Source organism: Triturus cristatus, chromosome 6 (genome assembly GCF_964204655.1).
Source record: "Triturus cristatus chromosome 6, aTriCri1.1, whole genome shotgun sequence".
Lineage (NCBI taxonomy): Eukaryota > Metazoa > Chordata > Amphibia > Caudata > Salamandridae > Triturus > Triturus cristatus.
In genome coordinates this window covers 1049872256-1049896091 of record NC_140589.1, presented here as the reverse complement: position 1 = coordinate 1049896091, position 23836 = coordinate 1049872256, and the positions used below count along the sequence as shown (strand labels likewise).

Here is a 23836-nt window from a genome sequence, read left to right as displayed (position 1 = left end):
TCACAAGAAACTCTGCTTCTTTATGGGTGATCCAACTATTAGATTCAGCTTCACGAACCAAGGTGGAAATGGTAGTTTTGAGGCGTGGGGTAGGATCAGACGCTATGGGGGTGTAATATCTCTCATTAGAGAGTTGGCGTCTGCATTCAGTCTCATAATCAGTAGTGGACTGGATCACGATAGCTCCACCCTTGTCTGCCTGTTTGATAGTGATAGAAGTGTCCTCAGAGAGGTTCTTCAGTAGCAGGGTTTCTTGTCTGGTCAAGTTATGGAAAGGTGCCTCCCTATAGGGTAAGTTCAGCTCTTTCACGACTGCTTTTTCAAAAGTGAGGACCTCCACAGGAACCATGTTATTCTGTGGAGTGAATGTCGAGGGGTTTCTCAATCCAGAGTCGCTTGCTTCATTATGAGGTTGGTCCTGGAAAAAAGATTTAAGACGTATCTTGCGAAACAGGTTGTGGACCTCACAATGATCCCTGAACCTGTCAACCCTCGGGGTAGGGACAAAGCCTAGTCCTTTTTGTAGCAGTGATTTTTCAGGGGCTGTGAGGTTCCTGTGTGAAAGATTCACTACTAGTTCCTCTTGTCCTTCGTTCTGCTCCTGGTGTCCATGCCACTGGTCGGTGGTTCTTGCCAATGGACCTGTTTTTGTGCGCCCCTTCTGTTGCGCCCTCTTCCTCTGCCCCAACCTCTGCCTAAAAAAGGTTGGTTGTTACCATTGAAGAACTGAGGGGGGCAATGTTGATATTGGGGAAATTGCCAGAATGGTATTGGTGGTGGTGGACCTTGGAACATGGGGGGGCCATGGAAGGGGGGACCATTATAGAACCTGTTGGTCCGTTGATTCTTCCTAGAGTTGTTACTCCCCCAACTGTTAGTGCTGGAGTTACTATCGCTAGAGTCTCTCCTATCTGAGGTGTCATCAGAGGAGTAGCTTGTTCTATCAGAGGTGTAGTCGGCTTTAAGGTATGGATAAACCTTCTCCTTGTCAAATTTCTGTATGTCCTTCTGCAATTTAGTTATTTTTTGTTTCATTAACCCCTTCCATGCCCATGACGGAACGGTTCCGTCATGAGCATCGGTTGCGCTGTGCTCATGACGGAACCGTTCCGTCATGGCCCCGCCCGCGCTCGAACCCTTCAGCACCGCGGGGGAATTCCCGCCGCGCTGAAGGGGTTAAATAATCTTTGTTGTCGGCGATTTCAGCATTGATCTCGGCGAGTTTGGTTTTGAACGCTGTGATCTGTATGGCTGTTTTGAGTGCTCCTTCAGAAATTTGGATTCTCACGAGGATGGCATCAGCCAATCTTCTTGCGGTGTTGATAATCAAGACTAGCCAGTCCCTAGTGCATTTCCACGCAACTAGGGACCATTCCTTCTTAAAGGTGGCGTCCTCTAGAAATAGTCTAGGAAAGTTGTTGACAATTAGACCTGAGGGTGCTATGTTAGCCCGCAGGTATTCTGTCATGAGTGCCCCATGTAAAGTTATCTTAAGCCATTCCCTCTTCAGGTGTGTTAGGGCCGTCCAGTCATCAGACTGTGAGCCTGTAGCCGCATTACCATCATCCCCTAATAAAGAAGGCGTCCTGTCTAAAATATCCATTACTGCATCGTCGCCAAAACTCAAACCCTGGTGGGAGTCCATCTTGGGTCAGTGTTGTATTAAGAGTAATAGAGGGGAGAGAAGAACCTTAATCAGGTGTGGGCCAGCGAAGATTATGAATTATTATAATCAGCTGGTAACCTCAGAATCCCACGGGTATAAGCCCGTGCAAATATGTCAACAAAATAGGGGACAGGAGGGTAAGTTTAAAGAGGTCCAGTGTACATACCCTAACAACTAGTAATGCAAAAAAGGGTACAAAGTTCCTCTAGTCGAAGAAAGAAATAGGGGGGGGGGGGGTTGTTTGTAGGACTGTCATGTGTCACGGAGGGGGGGAAAACCCTTGTTGGAACTAGGGCTCTCACACACCCAGAAAGCTAGGTGTCATGCTTCATCATTTGAGCCTGCCCCTCGTCAGGTCGGCGCTGCAATTCCTGACGGGCTCCCAATAATGGGGCTCTTTAGCGGGGATCTTTTGTTCCTGCCGAAGGGTGCTGTGGGGGTGAGGGGCCCTAGAGTGTGTAGATGTAGTGAAAGTATTTAAAATAGGTACTGTTGGTCCACGGATGAATATTTATTAAAGTGGTGAACAGCCTAATTAAAACAAATGGAAATTGAGGTGGGTATAGCCACTAGTGGTTATGTAGCTAGTTTACACAACCAGCATCCAGGCAGTCAGAGAAAGGTCCACAGGGATAGGCAGAGAGACAAATATGTGCAGATACATTATCAAGATCAATCAGACTCAAACGTTGATCACTGACATTCAGACACACACCAAGCAGAGGCACTGAAATACCCTAGCACACTAGGCAATCACACATTATTCAGTAGTAGACTGGCATCTGCAGGCATTGAGTAAGAATGCCATGCATGATATCATTGATCATATGATTAGTATTGTGTTGCAGGCGAGTATACAATTAACTGCTATAGCCTTTTTTTTTAGTTTACCTCAAAGTTAAAATGCACCTTTAATTAAAGTGTTTCTATTAATTCCAATACCTTAAATTATGTAGTGTGATAAGTGTGCTGCATTTAAGATTATTAAACTAATTGGTGTTTAGTACTGAATATATAGATTTTTTGAGTATATGTAATAGAGTGCATACACATGGACATGGATAATACCATATAGTAAATGCAGGTTTGTACCCCACTGTCTAGGTGTGAAAATAGCTATTTAAAACAACTCGTCATACATGTACAACATCAATATATACCAAATATATAACGTTGTACAAACAATACAGAACAACTACAAATTTGATTTATATTGTAGATAGCCATACGCTTGGTTCCATGAAACAATCAAGACATTTTCAGCAAGTTATGGTTTTAAAACAAATTCACTGCTGCAAATGCTTCGTACAGTAAGTTAATCGGGGCATGAGAGGACCATCTGGTTGCGATGGAATTCTGTCACAATACATGCTTTAGTAGGAGAAAAGCTCTCTTGGTTATACACGGCTTTTGAGATGACAATACATTGGTGGTTCTCTAGATACATCAGTCTGTCTGTCTGTCTGTCTGTCTCAGTGTCCATGTCTCCATGTACCAGTGTTATCGATCTTGATAGCCCAGGCGTGATATATCGGTCTCCTTCTCCTAGCATCTGTGCTCCCTGTGCTTCTGCCTCAGGATCCAAGTATTTTCATCTTTATCTCCTTGTCCTAGGGTCAATGATGCATAATCACAGTGTCTCTTTTTCCGGCAACCAAGCCAGTATCTCACCTTGCTAGTGAATGCATCTTTCTATTTACTTGTCTAGATTGTTCATGTTTCTCTAACCCATTGTTCATGTTTCTGTGTCTCTGTATGTGAGATTCCCTGTTCTAGTGTCTATGTCGCCATGACTTTGAAACATAGTGGTGCTCATCTGAATGCTTTTCATCCTTGCACGTTTTGTTAATCAAAATGGGTAATCCTCCTCAAGAGAATGTGGCAGCACTCCACCAACCCCTGTTCATTTGGTTTTACAGGATAGACAACAAGGCATCTACTGCAACATACAACTATGGAAATGGAACCAAAGGAGCAGATCATTCAGAACTATATCTGGGATTACCTTCAGCACCTAGGACAGACTGGAGGACATCTGAGTGTAACCTGCATTTTGGAATGTTGATCCCTGGCGCAATTATCTCAGCCTTTTACCCTATTTTCTTTGATAACATGAAGACCATGATGTTTTGTAATAACATCACTCAATATCTTCATCTGCCCTGCAAAAATAATACACATCAATCCCCAGAGCTGTCCTGAGAAACTGTACAATCATGAGGGATGTTTTTTTCCAGCTGCTTACACTGAAATGGTATCTCATTGAGTCTGTTTGGGGGAGGCACAACAGTAGGTGTTGCCAAAATGACATTCCGAGCTGGACTACAAAATTACAGGCCTCTTTCTGCTCTTACGGGCTGAACTATTGGTGAGTGCTGAGAGGGATCAAAAACGTACATTTCACAAAAGTGGCCTCAGGAAACCTATTGATGCTACTACAGGCCAGTCTGCTTCTGAGCTTGTCATTGGTTTGGAGCATTACTGGATGAAGAGATACAAAGTCTATGAGCATTCAACTCCACTGTAATGATATGACTGGACCTGATCCGCCATTGACTGTGATCTGTCTGAAAATAATTTCAGGGGGATCTTCCACCTGTAACACCTGCCTGGAGCATAGGTACTGAGCCAGTGGGGAGAAGTAGAACACATAAGTAAAAGACATGCAGGTTTAATGGAAAAGCATTACACAGGTGAGCCATCAGCTTCTTTCTGGAGGTGGGATGATTTTTGGTGGGTGAGAATTCCAACAATGTGGGCAGGGTGCAACAATTGCACTCTAACAAAATGACAAGAGAGAGAGAGAGGTAATCAGGCCAGTGTACGTCCTCCCTATTTAGTGAAACATACAACAAGAGTGCAAAGGGCTCCATATTTTCTATGTGTGTCTAAGTGCCATATCCCTCAAGAATATGAAAATATTAAGAAAAAAAGCCTCACTCACCAAATGGTGGCATGCTTTATCATTGGCCTTTTTCTCACCCTAGTTGGTAAATACCGCTAGGGTAGGCTCAACCACTTCCTAGGAGCTTTGCACTCTTGGTGTATTATAGTTACAACAATTACACTTCCCTCAGTCATGACATTCTTAATGATGAATCCTTTAAGACATTAGGTCCCACTGGAATTTACGCATCTAGTGTGTGGTATATTTGAAGCCTGAACAAATAGCCCGCAGTATTTCATCCAGTCATGAATGATTTGGAGGCAGCAAAGGAGTCCATCTCCAACTTCACAATCAGTTGAGTGTTGTTGCCTACATTTAGAAGTGGAGACAAAAATCCCAGATGATTGACAAAAGTCTTGGGGACATCTTAATGCAGGGCCAAAATTGTAGACCAGAAAGAATAAACTTTTAGCTCTATATTTCTGTTAAGCACACTTTGATATATTTACAGCCTGGGTTGACCATTTTTGGGGGCATAAGTACGACTACGGGGGAGAACGCAACGGACAACTCCTTAGTTGATGGGCTCCCAGTATGACTTGCTACAGGGGCACTTAGTGCAGTACTCCGGTGTTAGACAGGTGGCATGGCTGGCTCAGCTGATTGGGCAGAGGGGGTGGCTTGCCTTGGATCGGTGTTGTCTAGTCTGGTTGACAGTACTTTCACCCCCATCACTGCAAGTGAAGTGGCCCTCGCTGTCAATAGGATTACTCCTGGGAATGCCCCAGGGCTGGACAAGGGTCCAAGTGACCTGTTTAAAGCTGAGAAGGAGATCCTGAGCCCCTATTTTTCCCTGTACTTTAACAGCATCTTGAATGGGCTTCCCACACGCAGCAGACGTGGGCAGGGGCTGAGATCATCACAATTTAAGACAGGGTTCAAGATACATCCCATCCAATTATCGGCCAATCAGCCTTATTAATAGCTCCCAGAAGCTCTTCAGCAGAATTCTGTTGAGCCGACTACAAGTCTGGATGGAGGACACTGCGGTGCTGACGTCCTTGAAATCTGAGTTTAGAGCCGTGTGGGGTCCTCTCTACATCATTTTCATCGACCACTGGCCGGCCTTTGGAGGAAGGTCTCTGCGCTTCTGTTTGCGGACGACACGCTGCTGGTATCAAAGTTCTCTATGGGCATCCAAAACTTGTTGGACCAGATTGCTGTCTTCTGCAGACAGTGATGGCTGGAGATCAATCATAGCACAACAAAGAACATTGTCTTGAATCCCTGCCATTCCAATCGACCACCCTATTTAGGTGGCATCCTGAGGGCCCTCCAGGGCTCCAGCTTTCATCCCATATCCACTGCCCTGCAAATATATGGCTTACAAGCTCTGGGGCTGCCTTTATATGGATGGGAACTCTGGGGGCATGAGAACTTAAGTGATCTGGAGCTGGTGGAGAATCGTTTTTGCAAGTCCTTACCAATCTCCCTCCTACCATGCCCCTAGTCCCTCTCAGTTTAGAACTTGGTCTCTGATCGCTCACTCTCAGAGTTGGATTCAGCCCCTGTTGTACTGGAGGAGAATTGGGTCCTCTAAAGCACTAGTGCCCTTTCATTCGAGCTTTAACGAAATCCTTAAGGGCCCATGGGATGGTGGGATTCCATGGTTGGGCTATATCAAATGCTGTCCAACCGAAATTGGGTGTGTGAACCTTTGGGAGCATCCTGAGTCTGCATGCAGTGTCTACAAGCTCACACTCAAGAGGATGTACTGAAACTCTGTGGATCAACGGCTCCACAGATCTGGGAGGGCGGGTACCTTGACTGCAGCTTCTTTAGAATTCAAGAAGGCTTACTGCTTGGAAGCCTACATGGACCTCATTGAGCCCCCGTTCGCCAAGTCTCTGTTCATTAAATTTCAGATCGGGAAGTTACCGCTCTGCACCATTACTGTGACGTTGCATCGCCCTTTTTCAGAAGTTACCATGAATTGCCTATTTTGCAGAGACCACGGAATGTATTGATCGTGTATTATTCTTCTGCCCACAATATCATGCCTCTAGGAGGGCATTTATCTTGCCATTGTGCCACAACCTGACCGTTAGAGACATCAGAATTGCTACAAGAATACTCAAGTCCAATACCTCCCAATGATTGCTTTCGCTGTCTCCCACTTTTTACTCTCAATGTGGAGATGTCGACTGAAAAGTACTATTCTTGGTACTCCTACCCTCCCAACCAAAGGGAATTGTTGTTACCTCTTGTATGCCTCCTCCAAAACTGCTTTTGTATACACCTTGCCTGGTTTTAAATATGGACCAATCATTAGCACAATGAATGAAGTTTAACTGTTTTTAACTTTGCATGGCACTTGTATGTTTGTTCTATCTTTGCCTTTTTGGCCTTCTATTATTCCTTGGAGATATTGTACTGTATTGCATGCGCTTTTTTGGCAATCACATAAATGAAGTTTTTTTTCTTGCTATGTGCTAGCTTCATATGCTGACGTGACATAAGGGGAATCCATGTTATCATGCTTACATGATATTGCGTCCTGTGCCTCGTCATTTTTCATATGTGCAACTATACTCAATACCACTAGTAGGGTTACACGATTGATAACATTTGTATCAGTATAAAAAAATCAAAAATAAGTAAATAATAAATCTAGGAATGGTGTGTCCTCAACAGAAGATAATTCCGCACACAGCACAGATATTGCTCTTCTGCTTAATAATATCATTAAGAATGCAAACAACAAATACACAAATGATAAAATATGTACCTTCTGCGATTAGATTTCTTTCGAATTTCCTCTTGATAGCTGCATAATTCCTTGCTTACTTTGGCAATTTCACTGAGTGCCTATACAAGAAAGGAGAGGTTATCACTTACGAATAATAACATTTTGAAAAGTACATAAGCACTTCAATCTAACAAAGGATCGTACTTACTTGATTCAGTGTGCCATTTTCCTTTTTCGATGCCTTTGAATCACTGCAGCTTTCAGATACTTCATGGCTTTCACAGACCAGGTAGTCTACAGAGAGCTCATGCGTTTCCTTTTTTGATACATTTGGGAGATTTTTGGAGTCCGTGTTGGATAAATGACTGTCATCCTCGGCGGTGCCACCTGGCAATGTGAATTCCGAACATGGGGAACGTATAGAAAACTCCAATATTTTAGCCTGAATTGAATCATCCCGATTCTTTCCATTGCTCTCCCGCCTTAACTTTACTTCCTGATAAAGCTGCAAAAGTACAAAGTAATTATGACATTAGGAAGGAGAACGAATAAAAGCAAAATTACAAACTAGCATAATCAATCAACTCAATGTGGTTCTTGCAGGAATTGGAGCATTCTTGCTGCATTTAACTGTTAGATTATCATTGCATAGTTGATGGTGTTCCAAGCAAACTTGGATTTATCATTTAGAAACAGTGCTTAATTTGAGCCAGTGCTTTTCGGCACTTAATTGGTTGACGGTGCTCGGCACCGGCACCTAATTGTCAACACTATACTTCGAACAGTCTTCCACATGCGGGTGCTTCTCATCTAATTTAGAGATGAGCAGAACAACGGTAGTTTAGGAATACATTATCCATTAAAATGCTAATACCTGCCTCCCCAGCCATTCCTTTAGCTTTGGGGACCTGGAATAATCTGAACTGTCGCATTTACATGCAAGAGAGATGGTCAGTAGTTGTTTTGGCAGCGATGACAAGGGCGATGGGTGGTGCAAGCTGCAGTGGACTCCTGGTCAGAGCCCTGTCACTTAATATTTGACCAATTAAGCACTGTTTAGAAAATATATATGCCAGGCCCAAGTAGAAAGTTGCAGTTGGGATTGTACAAAACATTCTGGCCTGCAGCTAATGTAGGACCATACATAAGTTCAGACAAAACATACACTTCATACTAGCTCAGTGTCATATACCACGTTTATCAACACACCCAATGCTCCCCTGCCATCTGAGAATGGGTGTGTGAAATTTACGTAATTTGTTTTCACATAATTGCATTGTATAATGTACAAACGACAGCAAAATTCAGAGAAATTATGCATAATGGCCCAAAATGCATTTGCTCTTATTTTTAGTGTGAAATGAGTCCTTGGCTCAGTTTTGGGTATGAGAAAGCACTTAAGCCAAATGTGTACTGTTGTTCTGTGCGTTCACTGTTCATTTTTACCATGAATTGCACAATTCACTGTAAATTGATACTGTAAATGGTGTGTAAATACACAAAGTTACATAATGGCATCATTTTGGGAGTTTCATATATGAAATGTAAAATGAAATTACCAAAATTACGCAAGAAACGCCAGCATAATTTACATTTCCCAAAGTCCTAGTACCGATGTAGATCTTTAAGCCTGTTTTGACAGTACAGACCGATGTGATCAAAAACGTGACAAAAAAAAGAGCTTTTAGGGGGTACTACAGAGAGGGGCTCTGATTCCACCTAAATGTTGGTTCACCGGAATATAGCATTTTACTTTGGCCCAAAGTTGGGGCTTCCACAGAAGGAGTGCTTAGGTGCTAAGCATCTGTGAGCATTTGCTTATCAAGCTGTGTGTGTGTCTGGGCTCTTCATCAAGTCAAGCTTTTGTTTTACTATGCAGGTTAACGTTTAGGTCACCCACATGCTACTGTAATGCCATGTCTCCTATATAATTACAGTATTTGTTCTTCTCTGGCAGCAGAGAAGATGGGAGGAGGGCAGTCAAGAGGAATGTGTAGCTGTGCTGTAGTCCCAGCCCCTCCATTTCCCTATCCCTTTCTATCATTAACTTCAGAGATACCTTAACGTAGAACTCTTTGAGAGAATTGTGTTTTTCTTTCTAATTCATACATTAAAGGCTTTTGGGCTTGAGATATGTGCACGTAGAGGCTATCTTTTAGGCTCCTCAGCTCCCATTTGGTTATTTTCTCTCTATACATTACTGTTCACAGTCCTTTCAGTTGTTACTTTGTCAACCTTTACATCAGGAGTAATTACATCACGATAAGTACATTTGGAGTACCTTTCCATTACATTGTTTTAGATATGAGGTGCCTTTACTTTGTATTTACGTTTGTAAGTATTTTTTAAATAATTTTCCAATTTCAAAAAGGTTATTTAATTATTAATTTTAATTTATGATTTCTTTTTTAAAAATAACAGTGCGCAAATTATATTTACATTACTTTCACTCTAATACTCGTATACATTAAATTAAATTACTTATTTAATATACTATAATTTTAAAATCGCCTTCCTTGAACTCTAAAAACCCCTTACTAACCCTTAGCCCTAACCCTTCCCTGAACCTAATACCCTCTTCATACACCTTAACGTTAACCATCTCTGAAGCCTAAAAACCTCTTACTAACCATTAATGCTACCTTTCCGTGAACCCTAAAAACTCCTTTCTGCCCCATAACATTATCCTTCCCTGCGTCCTAAAAATAATATTAACCATCCTTGAACCCTATAAACTCCTTAATACCTCCTAAGGCGACCCTTCAGTGAACCATAAAAGCCATTACTAACTGTAGCAGTCTAGTTGCCGCTGGGGTCTGAAGCACTCAGGACCTTTAGCCCGGATGGGCTAACGCACAATGTATCACTCTCTGGCCAAGCGTGGCCAGAGAGTATAAAATAAAGGGGCCGAAGTCGCTCGAGGCTTCCCAGCCCATACCAGTATTCCAACCATGTGTCTCCCAGTTATTACCCCGGGCGCCAGGCCCATGCATATGTGTTGGCCCCCAAACCCCCTCCACTACAGTAACCCTAAACACTACCCATCTATAAACATTAAAAATCCTTACAATCCCTTAATACTCACTTATGGATTCTGCCTGCTGAAAGCAGGTGGGAGCTGACGGTAAAAAACGGTCCCACTTTATGATACCAGTTATTTCTGTTGCAAACTTCCTCATTGCAGTTATCAATGCCCCTGGTATTGCTAAATCTGGGAAGGAGTTACTGGGTGATACTGCTGGAGCAGAGTTTTCTGTTGAAAATCTATTGGGTTTTTAAGCTCCGGTTTGTCTATATGTCGAAAATTAAAAATATTAATTTGTAACGTTAATTTGTTTTGTGTGAAAATTCTGATTAACCAATACGAACTAACAGGAGAAAACTACATGTGGGAATGCATACGTGTTGCTTAATAATAATGTGCAGGTTTTATTAAATGAATGTTGCTAAGTGTTGTTTGTTTTAAAGTATAAAACGCTTTTGAAATAACGTGTACTAATGCTTAAATATGTTGCAGATGGCTAGTTAATTACATACACATAAGGGTATTAGTGGGAATTAACACTGTTTAATCATTGCGATGATGTAGTAACGTTGTTTGTATTTCTTTCGATTAAGATGGTTCATTTTGGCCTAAGACAAGATGGCTACCGTTTGCAGCCTGTATTCGAGTGATTAAATTTTGATGAGAGGGCCTTGCTGAACATGGTCGAGAGTCACCTGACCACAGCCTTCGCCTGGTTTAAAAGTTTTCCGTGAGGACAGCAGTTCTGGGCGTAAGTCCAAGTCCTTGGGCAAGGATAAAGTACAATGAACATTGTCCAGTTTGTGGTGACTCTGCTAGAGATATCAAGGAAGAGCGGCTTCGAAAGAAACATTTGTAAATTTGAGTTCCTTCTTCCGTTTTTATTTTTGTGGTTTTTCTGAGCGGAGATTTTCCAAATGTAGCAATGCTACATCCTTTCCTGCTCGCTCTGCTCAGCGGCTCAACGGAAATCAAGAACATTTTATGTTGCTATTATTTTGTAATTTTGATTATAAATATACTAGACTAGAGAGGGTTCGTGTCATTGCATTTGGATTTCTGAGGCCACTTCTTTCCGAATTTGCGTTGGTGAGGATCGATGCTGTGAGGACGGCGACTTGGGAGACTTCTACTAAGAGACCTGTCCTGACTCACTTATGTCATTTAGCTAGAATAGGTAACTATGAGAATAATGATTTATTTTGATTGCATTTCTAATTGAACTAATTTTAGATAAAGAATCATAATTTTAAAATATAGTGTTGGTGGTTATTTCTTGTCAATTATTGAGTACTCTATTGTGATTATTGTTGTTTAAATCATGACTCAAGACAGTGTCAATTAGGTCTTATCGACCTTGTTGTAGATGCAGGGTGTTTAGGAGTTTCCTCTCTCATGGTTGGAACTTATAGAGTAATCTGAGTATATGTTAGTGAAATGGGCCCAAGAGTATGGTGAGTGTATGTGCGTGTATCTGTGAAATTACTCTATCCGTGGAAGTAGGGAGAATTTATATGCCCTGATCTGCACCAATTTCCTGGTAGCAGAATTTGATTTGATGGTTATTGATTATTGTCTTGATCTGATTAGATTGCTTGTACATTGGCTTTTTGATTTATGGATTATTGATTGATGTTGGTAAATGTACTAATACTATATGTTGGAGTCGTCGTGTTGAGTTTTATGTAGTGCTTCTGGAATTTGGGAGCTGGTAGCAGTTCCGTAGTAGGGCAGAGGGAAGTATATGCTGCTCTCGGGAAAGACGGGATTGTAGGAATTACCTGTACGTATGCAGGAAAAACGTGTGACAATTGAAGTTGCGTGTCACATTGTCTGAGTTCGGAATCAGTGACATCGTCGTGTGTTACTATTAGGGATATATTTCTAGTATAAAAGGAGTGTGAATGGTAGCGAAGGTTATCTGTGAAACTCTAGTCTTAAGTCCCAGGGATCCGTAAGGTTTGCCGTTAAAGCTTATCACGGGAGGAGTAATAGGTATTCTCTGAGCTTGTCTGAAGGACTGGGCAGAGGTAAATAAATGCTGCTTGGTTAATGTGTGATATAATTCTGTAGTGGGACAGACTGTTCGCTGTTCTCGGGAAAAGCAGGATTCTGTGTGCATGTACTACATTTTCTTGTATGAAAGTGCGTGAATGTATGAGCATTGAGTTGATTGTAAGACTCTTTGGAGCAGTCCAGGAGGAAGCAGTTACAGGATGCATGTTAGAAGGGCAGAGTAGAAGAATGTGCTACTGTGTCAACGAGAGTATTAATTCCGTAGTGAAACAGAAGTGAGTGCTGTTTCAGGGAAGAGACGGGATTCTTGTGAAAAAGATTTCTTTACTATTCTATGGTTAGCGAAACAGACAATGGAGATGTTTATATGTTGTAACTAATAGATATTGAAAAATTTGACACGAAGTCTACTGAGAAGATTTTGTAAAGGAGGGGTAAACGAGTGACAGGAGACAGGAGCAGGAACGACTGCAGCGACTGCTGACGTAAAACAGACCGCGCTCTGATTGGATAGTGAATCAGAACAGTGCTCGCGCTGGGATTGGTGTGTTGGTGTGAGCCGCGCAAGGATTGGAAGGGGTACAAGGTGACGTAGACGCTCCAGGATTGGTGCGTTGGTGTGAGTCGCGCTGTTATTGGATAAAATATCGTACTGTACAGTTGTATTACGAAAGTTTTGGTAAACGCAGAAATGTATTACCAAGAAGAGAAAAAGAAGAAATCCTTGTTCGGAAAAATAAAGAGATGGTTTGACAAGGATAAAGATGTTAAAACAAGAGAAGGTGAATTGTTACCTCCAACGAAAACGCCTGCATCGTTTATGGTTGCGAGATATGGGTATCATACCTGTATATGGTTGGAGAATTGGGCTAGATATACTAAGGAAGATGGTGTCTTAGCTTTCCCAGAACATGGTTCATTTAATCTGGCTGTGTTGAGAAATTTGCGAGAGAGAATGATGAGCCTAGAGCCTAGACCAAGGCCGACACAGTTTGAGGCTTTAGTGGAATGGGAAGAGGAAGTACATGAGCGAGAAAAGCAGAGGTCTGGAGGCAATTATAGGTACATGTTTGGGAGGAAACATGATCGTGAAACTCATCATGACCGAATGAGGAGATGGCGAGATGCTAGTATGTCAGAGGGATTATATCCTATGAGAACAGTTGACGAGAAGGAAGAAAGGAAGGGTACGGAGAGGGTTCCTGAGGCAGAAGTGAGAAGATATGGAGTTAGCGATTATGAGGATGAGGTCTTGAATGACATGATTTACAAGAGACCACCTCCATATAGACCAGAACCAGAAGAGAGCACACCAGTTGTTTCTCCGATAAGAGATACATTGCGTATCATTGTGACAGAAGTTGTGACACCTGAATTAAGAAGTGGTAACCCTTTTAGAGAAAAAGAGGGAGAGAAAAGATATGGTGATGAGAATACGAGAGAATTAGCCAGAACTACATCAGAACTGACTGAAAAGATTAGGGAACTAACGAAGAATCTAGAAGCTGTTACGGTGCCTGTAACTATAAGTCCGGTTATGCCTGTTTTTGATAAACAGAGGATGGGTGAAAATGGTCTGGTGGTTCCATATGTTGGGAATAAGATAACAAGTTTGGCTGGTCCTTCAGGAGATTCAGGAAAAAGGACGGAAAGTAATGATGATTTGAGACAATCCAGACGTGACACATGCAGTGGAGGATTAGAGGTACAGTCTAATTCGAGATTGGATACTAGTGATGCTAGTTGTTCAGGGATGCCAATGTTAGAACCACAGAGGATGCCAGAAAAGGTGGTTCCAGTGAAAAGAACTACTGAAATAACAACTGAAGATTTGAATGAATGGATGAAAGTCCTTCAAAAGAGGGATAAAGATTCCCAGGCAATTGATGTGGCCAAGTTACGCATAGAATTAGAGGAGCTTGTTGTAGGGACAGTTCCTACAGACATTCTAAAAAGTCATCATGATGGAGAATTGTTATTCATGTGTAAAAACATTACCTGGAGAGCTAAAAACACACATGACAGGTTAAGAGCAATAGCGAATGAGCAAGGAGTTGACATTGATAAGGTGAAAGCATTGCAGAGGTCTTATAGGATGGATTTTACAGACAAGGATATTGAAAATTTTAATGGTAATGGTAGAACAGGACAGATTAAAGAGATGATCGCCTTATTGCGAAAATGGGGTGACGTAGAAAAATGGAAGGATAGGTGGTATAAGATAAGGGAAGAATCAGTTGACAGGACTTATTCAGCATTTCCTGTGAGAGAAAAGGAGAAAACAGTGGATGCTTATCCTATGAGAGAAATACCTGGAGGAGGATATGTACATGTTCCATGGACCAGACAGGATATTCTATCATTTACAAATGATTTCCCTCGACTGAGAGAAAAGCCCGTCGAGTGGTATAGGCAGGTAGACAGGTTTGTGAAATTGTCAAAAGTGCTGTGGATTGACCTGAATAGTCTGTTTGATATAATTGTTCCAGGAGATTTGTGGACTGAGTGTAAAATAGTTGTAAGTTGGCCTACTGAGGAATATCCAAGAGATCCGAGAACAGGAGCACCAGATCCAGAGGTAATGAGGAAGTATGATCAGGTGATTGTATACCTGAAAAGTAAAGTACCTCCAAAAGAGACAGACTGGGTTAAGATAGATCGAACACATCAGGAAGCAAAAGAATCAGTTCATGCTTTTTATGAAAGGCTGATACTGGCATTTAAACAATTCAGTGGGGATGAGCACCTGGGTGACAAAGATTTGAGTCATTTTGTATACAGATTTGTATATGGCCTGAGACCTGAGATTAGTGAGAGAATTCGTGAGCATACAGTGGATTGGCAGAGTAAGAAAATAGATGAGATTCTGAGACATGCAAAGTACTTCAGTGATGAAATTGTAGCAAAACAGAGAAAGCTGAAAGAGAAAGCAATGTGGGCACAAGTGAAGGTTGCGGAGAGACAAGAAGCACAGTTGGTGGAACAGACAAATAATTCAGGGAATAGGCCCAGATATGCAGGGAAAGGAAAGGGGAATCTTGAGGAAGCGAAGAGGAAGTTCCCTTGTCACAACTGTGGCCAACTGGGACATTGGAGATCTGAATGTACTAATCCACCATTAGCGAATAACGAGAGTAAAACCTTAAATCAACAGGTGCAGAACGAGGGAAATAATCAACAGCAGCAACAACAGAAGGTTGTGAGACAGCAGAGCCAAGAGCCAAAACCGCCCTTGCCGCAGAATAGAGGGTCACAAAAGTACAATCAGGATTCGGGATTCTACAATGAGGAGCAGGTAAACAAACGAAGGCGTTCTAACCAGGTACAACAGTATTTGTTAAAGAATGAAGGGAGTGAGTCTGAAGGTGATTATTGACGGTGCCGAGGAGAGGAGGAAGAGTGCATACTTGGTGCAACTCTAGAAATAGACCAGGCAGGACCATTTGTAGATGGGAAAATAAATGAAGAAAGTGTTACTTTTTTAGTAGACACAGGTGCGACAAGATCAACTGTCAGGTCAGCAGATATTAGAAATCTTCCTCTCTCGGATGAAGCAATCCAAGTAGTTGGTGTAGCCAATACACAAATCAAGACACGTCTTACTGAACCAGTAAGGGTACAAATAGGGAAATTTTCGGACATGCACAGATTTGTGGTCTGTGACACTAGTCCAGTGAACTTGTTGGGCAGGGATCTGCTATGCAAAATGAACTGTACAATTTTTTGTACTCCGGATGGAATAGCTTTTGAAACACAAGATGAAGATGTTTTGTACCGAATGACTCTAGATAATAGAGAAAGTGAGATGCTTGGTACATATGCTGTGTTTAATCCAGAGGATTTGCCTCAAGAGCTGAGAGACACAGTGAAAAAGACAGTTTGGGATTTTACTGGAGAGGATGTGGGATTGATGAATAATGTAGATCGTGTGAAAATTTCAGTGAAAGAGGGAATTACTTATCCTAACATTCCTCAGTATAAAATGACACCAGAAATAATTGAAGGAATAACTCCTATAATTGAGAAAATGATTCAGCAAGGAGTTTTGAGAGAACTACTGAGTAGTCCGTGTAATTCACCGATAATGGGGCTAAAGAAACCTAATGGGAAGTTCAGGATTGTACAGGATTTGAGAAAAGTTAACCAAATTGTGTTGGCATGTTGTCCTATTGTGCCAAATCCGTCAGTGATTTTGTATCAGATTTCACATGATGCTGAGTGGTACACAGTGATTGATTTGTGTCATGCTTTCTTTTCAATTCCATTGCATCATGACAGCCAGCCGATTTTTGCATTTAGGTTTGGCCAGCGTATTTTAGCATGGTGTCGAATCCCACAGGGGTACACAGAGAGTCCATCGATATTTAATCAGTTATTGAAAAAGTCATTGGAGAGTTTGATCATGCCTGAAAGCTCAGTACTAGTGCAGTATATTGATGACCTACTCGTGGCATCAAAGACACGTGAAGCTTGTGAAGTAGATACCATAGCTTTACTGAATCATCTAGCAGATGGAGGGTTAAAGGTATCTCCAGCCAAATTGCAATTTTGCAAGAAAGAGGTGCATTATCTTGGACACAATATTGAAAAGGGTCTGAGAAAAGTGACTGATGACAGGATCAGAATTATCAGAGAAATGAAAGCCCCAAAGACCCAGAGAGAAGTGAGGATGTTTCTGGGGATGGTGGGTTATTGTCGTCAGTGGATAATTAATTTTTCGCTGATAGCAAAGCCACTGATTAAGTTGACAAAAAGTGAGATGAAAGACCCATTGGAACTAGATGGAGAACAAATGGCAGCATTTGAGGAGTTGAAGAGCAGAATGTGTGAAGCCCCTGCTTTAGGTATGCCAGACTATGAAAAAGAGTTTGAGTTGTACTGCAGTGAGAGAAATGGATGTGCGCTTTCAGTGTTAATTCAGAAACATGGATTACTGAGAAGGCCTATTGCGTACTTCTCATCGACACTTGACCCTGTAGCTGTGGGTTTACCAGGTTGTCTGAAATCTGTAGCTGCAACATGTAAAAGTCTGGAACAGAGTGAAGGAATCATAATGGGATATCCTGTAAGGGTATTCGTACCTCACAATGTGGCAATTCTTTTGACAAGAAGCAGAACTCAGTATATGTCACATAGTCGACTGACTAAATATGAGAAAGTCATTCTGGGAGCATCAAATGTGACTCTTGAGAGATGTGTGAATGTGAATCCAGCAACATTATTGCCAGATAATGAAGGTGTGGGAATAAAGACAGAAGATGATCACAATTGTTTGGATGTGCTGGATTACTGTACAAAACCGAGGCCAGACATAAGAGATCTTCCATTGCCTGAGAGTGATCATGTGCTGTTTGTGGATGGATCATGTCTGAGGAATGATGATGGTGTGCTGAGTGCAGCATATGCAGTGTGCAAGGTTTCAGAAGTTATGGAAGCATCACCATTGAAAGGAGTGAAATCTGCACAAGTTGCTGAATTGGTGGCATTGACGAAAGCTTGTGAAATTGGGAAAGATCTGAAAGTGACTGTGATGACTGATAGTCAGTATGGATTTGGAGTTGTGCATGATTTTGGCCAGCTTTGGCTACAGAGAGGTTTCTTGACGTCGAGTGGGACTCCAATAAAGAATGCTGAGGTGATTGGAAAATTGCTTGAGGCGATACAGCTGCCTAAGGAATTAGCGGTTGTAAAATGTGCTGCTCATGGACAAGGAGATGATTTTGTGACAATTGGAAACCGATTTGCAAATGACATTGCACAGTATTGTGCTAAAAATAATCACTCGATTAATAGGGAACGAGAAGGGGAAATGTCTTTTTGTTCTGTGATGTTTACTAATGTCCTAGAAACGTGGGATGAGGTGAAACAGTTGCAGGATGAGGCAGGAAAGGAAGAAAAGAAAGACTGGATCAAGGCAGGTTGTGCCCCAAGAGAAACAGATCATGTCTGGATCTATAGAGATGGTAGACCAGTCATGCCTAACTCTATGTTGTCAGCAATGGCAAGGATGTATCATGGCCAGGGACATTTGGGAAGGGATGCGATGATCAGGTCTTTTAAACAGACTTGGTACAATGCAAAGTTCAGGACGATTGCAGAAAGCATTTGTCAAAGATGTTTTATTTGTCAGCAATCTAACACTGGGAAAAAGACAGTGGTGAGTCTAGGAACAATAGGCAGAGAAGGTGGTCCTTTTACCAGAATGCAGATTGATTTCATTGAAATGCCACAAGTGAACAGATTGAGGTATGTTTTAGTGGTAGTCTGTTTGTTCTCAAGATGGGTGGAGGCCTATTCGACTAGGAGAAATTATGGAATAACAGTTGCAAAGTTACTGTTAAGAGAGTTGATTCCTAGGTACGGATTTCCAGTAACGATTGAGTCTGATAGAGGTGGACACTTCTATAATGAGCTCATGAGTTTGATTTGTGAAGCATTGGGCATACAGCAGAAGCTACATTGTGCTTACAGACCAGAGGCTTCTGGTGTTGTTGAGCAGATAAATGGCACAATCAAGAACAGGATTGGTAAGATGTGTTTAGCCACTGGAATGAAATGGCCTGATGTCTTGCCTCTAGTACTAATGACTATTAGAACTACTCCAGATAGAACTACTGGTTTGAGTCCACATGAAATTTTGATGGGACGTGCAATGCGTCATGCATTTGTACCTGTCAATAAGTTGATGACAATAACTGATGACATGATTCTGGATTACTGTAAAGGCCTGGCTGACGCAGTTCATTCTGTGTTTCACCAGGTTGGAGAAGACGCTACTACCCTTGAGAAGAAGCAAGCTCATGATCTGAGTCCAGGGGACTGGGTGAGGATTAAAGTGCACAGAAGAAGAAATTGCTTGGTTCCAAGGTGGGGAAGACCAAGACAAGTCATTCTGACTACGACAACTGCAGTGAAGTGTGCTGGTGTGAAAAACTGGGTGCATGCAAGTCATACTCTGAGAGTTCCAAACCCAAAAGACGGGACTGGTAAAGAGTATTTTGAAGAGTCAGATTCTAGTGATGATGAGGAAACAGAACCAGTAAGGAGAAATCAAAATTCTGGAAGAGCTGAAGGAGAAAGAGTGTCAAGTGATTCTTTCTTTCCAGGAGAGACTTCAAGAGAAACATTGAGAGTTTCAAAAGGGAGATCAGATTCTGTAAGAGAGCCTGAAGTTCGAACAAGCAGTGGAAAAGAAAGAAGAGAAAAGAGCAGTTCCACAGAGACTACTCCTGAATCAGATGAGGAGGTTGAAAATCCACTTGAGATTACATCTGAAGAAGTAGGGTCAGAAGAAGATAGAGAGGGACAGATTGCGGAAGACCCCCGAGGAGGTGTAGGGAATATTTCTGATGAGCTAGGTGAAGGGACAAATAGACAGCAAGAAGATTGCGTGTTGGAGGCCCGAGGAGGGAAAGAAATAGGGAAGTCTCAAACAGTGGTGATAAAGAGTGTGGAGCGAAGGAAAACTGCTGAAGAACAAGAGGCATTTGAAACAGAATCGGATGAGAGTGAAAATGAGAAATCAGAAGGTCGAGTTCTGAGAAAGAGAACTTGGATTGGAGAAAGAAATAATAAAGAAACAAGACCAAAAAAGGTTGTAAGAGGAGATCTTTGGCCTAACAACAGAGTAAAGAAGCTGAGATACAGACTGATAAGAGCAAATACATCGAAAGCTGAACAAGTGAATGAGGTATCGAGTCAAAACGAAGTGAAGAGAAAGGAGCAAAAGGAGTCAAAAGAACCGGAGGAGATAAAGAGAATTAGAAGACCCAACCAAAAGTACAGATCACCGGAATGGTCTTATGTGGCACTGTCTGAAGGAGGAGAAGAAGAAGAAACAGTGAATCGAGACAATCCGGAGGGGATCTTGAGAAAAGTGGTTGAGGAAAAGGAGAAGTCTGTTGGAATCCTAAAAGTTATCCTGACTGACATTGGAGAAGAGTCGGATGCACAGGATGTCGTTGATGATCTGATACAATTTGATATTGCTGAAGAAGGAGTGAAGAGTGATGAATATCCAAACTGAGTGAACTGAAGAAATCACTTGGTGAAAAGGAGAAAGTCTGAAATTTAGCTGTCTGAAGTAATCCAGAAATAAAGAATTGCAGTAGTGGAGTAGTAGAGGCTAAGTCAAAAGACACGGTCAAAGTAGTAAAATGGCTAACATAGAGAATAATCAAAGTAGATGTGCCTTTTTGAAAAGATGGTGTAGAATGTGCTGTTGCTGTACTGGATTAATAATGCTACTATGGGGTGTTTTAGCTTTATTAGTTACATTTAGAGTTACAATAGGTACATTTGAGATACATACTGAGAATGAGACTAATGTAGAGAAGAATTCACAAAAAATAGTCCCAACTAGAATTAGTAATACTTACATGCATAAAGATAGGTCAATTAATGATTTTTCTAGTAATGTTTTTTCAAAATTGCTATATGAATATGTGAAGACAATGGAAGTGAGGGATTGCTACGTATGTATGCAGTTACCTGCATCCGTTTCAGAGGGTGTTACTTATCACCATTTACCAGCTACGTATGGAATTTCATGTAGTGTGTTGAGTAGTGTTTTCTATTTGTTAGGGAAAATAGATTATGAGATGTCTAACAAAGATAATATTTTTGGGCAATTGTCTATGAACAAAAGGCTGAATCCAGCTAAAGAAGCTAACATTTTTGGTGAGATTTTTATTGAGAAAGAAGAATTAACATTAGATTACATTTTTAAGAATAATTTGACTTGTAGCTTGAAAGAAGAGGAGAAAGCTTTCCTAAACATGGTAGAGGAAAGGAGAGTGAGCATGCATGAAAAGGTAGGGAAATACAAAGTGAGTGAGACAATTTGGGACATTGAGATGGGGAAAGAATTGAAGAATGGGGCTAGTCCAACGTTAGCTCTAGATGCACCACAGAAGGGTAAACTATGCATTACAAGGAAGAAATCCCAATATGATACATATTTTGTTGGGACTAGTGAGTGTCATGATACATACTTCATTGCGACAGGTTGGGGTTTTAAAGGAGGAGAGGATCCAGTTTTCCCAGGAGTGTATTATGTTTGTGGGAACAAGGCTTATTACAGGTTGCCTGACCATTGGTATGGCACGTGTTATGTGGGCCTGGTCTTTCCAAAGATTTTTCATATAGATAGAATAGAAGATGTAGAACATATTAATTTACTAACACGATTTAAGAGAGAAACTTGGTCCGAAATAGTGGGTGATATTTTTGGTGCTTTAATTCCAGCAGTGGGAATTTCTTTAAATGCATATGGAATTCGGAAATTGTCAACAGTGGTGGATCGCTTATCGACAAGTACCGCTGGAGGGTTTCTTTTGGTAAATACGGAAATGATTGCCGTACGTGCCATGTCTATGCAAAATCGACTTGCCCTTGATATTTTATTGGCCAAGGAGGGTGGAGTTTGTGGAATGCTGAAAGTTCAACATTGTTGCACTTACATTCCTGACGAAAGCAAAGACCTGAAGGTCTATATCAAAAATATTACTGATTTGCATGAAGAATTAGTACCACTGGAAGCTGAAAGTATCTGGACCAAAATAGCTAATAAAATAGTTGCTGTTAAGTGTTTTATTGCAAAAATAGGTAGTACTATTATAGGTAAGATATTGTTTCCTTTGACTTGTGTAATTGTTGCTCTATTGATACTAAGATTGGGGTGTTTGTGTTGTAAAAACAGGGGAGGGAAAAAGGAATTAATCAAAAGAAATATTGAAAAGAGAAATAAGAGTTCAAAAAGAGATCCACAAGAAATAGAATTAGAAGAATTGAGGGAGAGTGTTTACTTGGAGACGAAGAGGGATGATGAAAGGGAGTCTGGTGTGTAGTGTTGTGAAAAAGAAAAAGACATTTCCAATTTCTCCTAAAATGGGACTAAATTTGACAAAACATTTTTGGGTTGTTTATTTGGTGATAATATCACCAAAGGGGGGATTGCTGGAGCAGAGTTTTCTGTTGAAAATCTATTGGGTTTTTAAGCTCCGGTTTGTCTATATGTCGAAAATTAAAAATATTAATTTGTAACGTTAATTATTTGTTTTGTGTGAAAATTCTGATTAACCAATACGAACTAACAGGAGAAAACTACATGTGGGAATGCATACGTGTTGCTTAATAATAATGTGCAGGTTTTATTAAATGAATGTTGCTAAGTGTTGTTTGTTTTAAAGTATAAAACGCTTTTGAAATAACGTGTACTAATGCTTAAATATGTTGCAGATGGCTAGTTAATTACATACACATAAGGGTATTAGTGGGAATTAACACTGTTTAATCATTGCGATGATGTAGTAACGTTGTTTGTATTTCTTTCGATTAAGATGGTTCATTTTGGCCTAAGACAAGATGGCTACCGTTTGCAGCCTGTATTCGAGTGATTCAATTTTGATGAGAGGGCCTTGCTGAACATGTTCGAGAGTCACCTGACCACAGCCTTCGCCTGGTTTAAAAGTTTTCCGTGAGGACAGCAGTTCTGGGCGTAAGTCCAAGTCCTTGGGCAAGGATAAAGTACAATGAACATTGTCCAGTTTGTGGTGACTCTGCTAGAGATATCAAGGAAGAGTGGCTTCCAAAGAAACATTTGTAAATTTGAGTTCCTTCTTCTGTTTTTATTTTTGTGGTTTTTCTGAGCGGAGATTTTCCAAATGTAGCAATGCTACATCCTTTCCTGCTCGCTCTGCTCAGCGGCTCAACGGAAATCAAGAACATTTTATGTTGCTATTATTTTGTAATTTTAATTATAAATATACTAGACTAGAGAGGGTTCGTGTCATTGCATTTGGATTTCTGAGGCCACTTCTTTCCGAATTTGCGTTGGTGAGGATCGATGCTGTGAGGACGGCGACTTGGGAGACTTCTACTAAGAGACCTGTCCTGACTCACTTATGACATTTAGCTAGAATAGGTAACTATGAGAATAATGATTTATTTTGATTGCATTTCTAATTGAACTAATTTTAGATAAAGAATCATAATTTTAAAATATAGTGTTGGTGGTTATTTCTTGTCAATTATTGAGTACTCTATTGTGATTATTGTTGTTTAAATCATGACTCAAGACAGTGTCAATTAGGTCTTATCGACCTTGTTGTAGATGCAGGGTGTTTAGGAGTTTCCTCTCTCATGGTTGGTACTTATAGAGTAATCTGAGTATATGTTAGTGAAATGGGCCCAAGAGTATGGTGAGTGTATGTGCGTGTATCTGTGAAATTACTCTATCCGTGGAAGTAGGGAGAATTTATATGCCCTGATCTGCACCAATACCAGAGGTGTCATTAAAAGCCTTAGAGGTGTCAAGCAACAAGAACAATCTTACCTTACTAAGGAGTTGAAGAACAGTTTTAGCGACTCAGTGGAAGCACTTTCAGGATTCTGATGGGATACATTCAACTATTTATGCACAGCCGAGCTCTGTTGGTTGCATTGTCATTTGAGAGGAATGAGAACGACAACATTAAGGGAGTCATTTACACA

The 23836-nt window shown here is 41.1% G+C and overlaps 1 protein-coding gene across 7 annotated transcripts in view; it reads right to left on the bottom strand.

Annotated features, from left to right (window-relative positions):
- KIAA0408 (KIAA0408 ortholog) overlaps positions 1-23836 on the bottom strand; it is a 165737-nt gene that overhangs the window by 25163 nt on the left and 116738 nt on the right. For all 7 annotated transcript variants that reach the window (XM_085611855.1, XM_085611854.1, XM_085611853.1 and 4 more), the window contains 2 exons: positions 7511-7807; positions 7342-7421 (listed from right to left, as the gene is read on the bottom strand). In XM_085611855.1, the coding sequence (XP_085467981.1) occupies positions 7342-7421; positions 7511-7807 (377 nt within the window). The remainder of the gene's footprint in view (positions 1-7341; positions 7422-7510; positions 7808-23836) is intronic.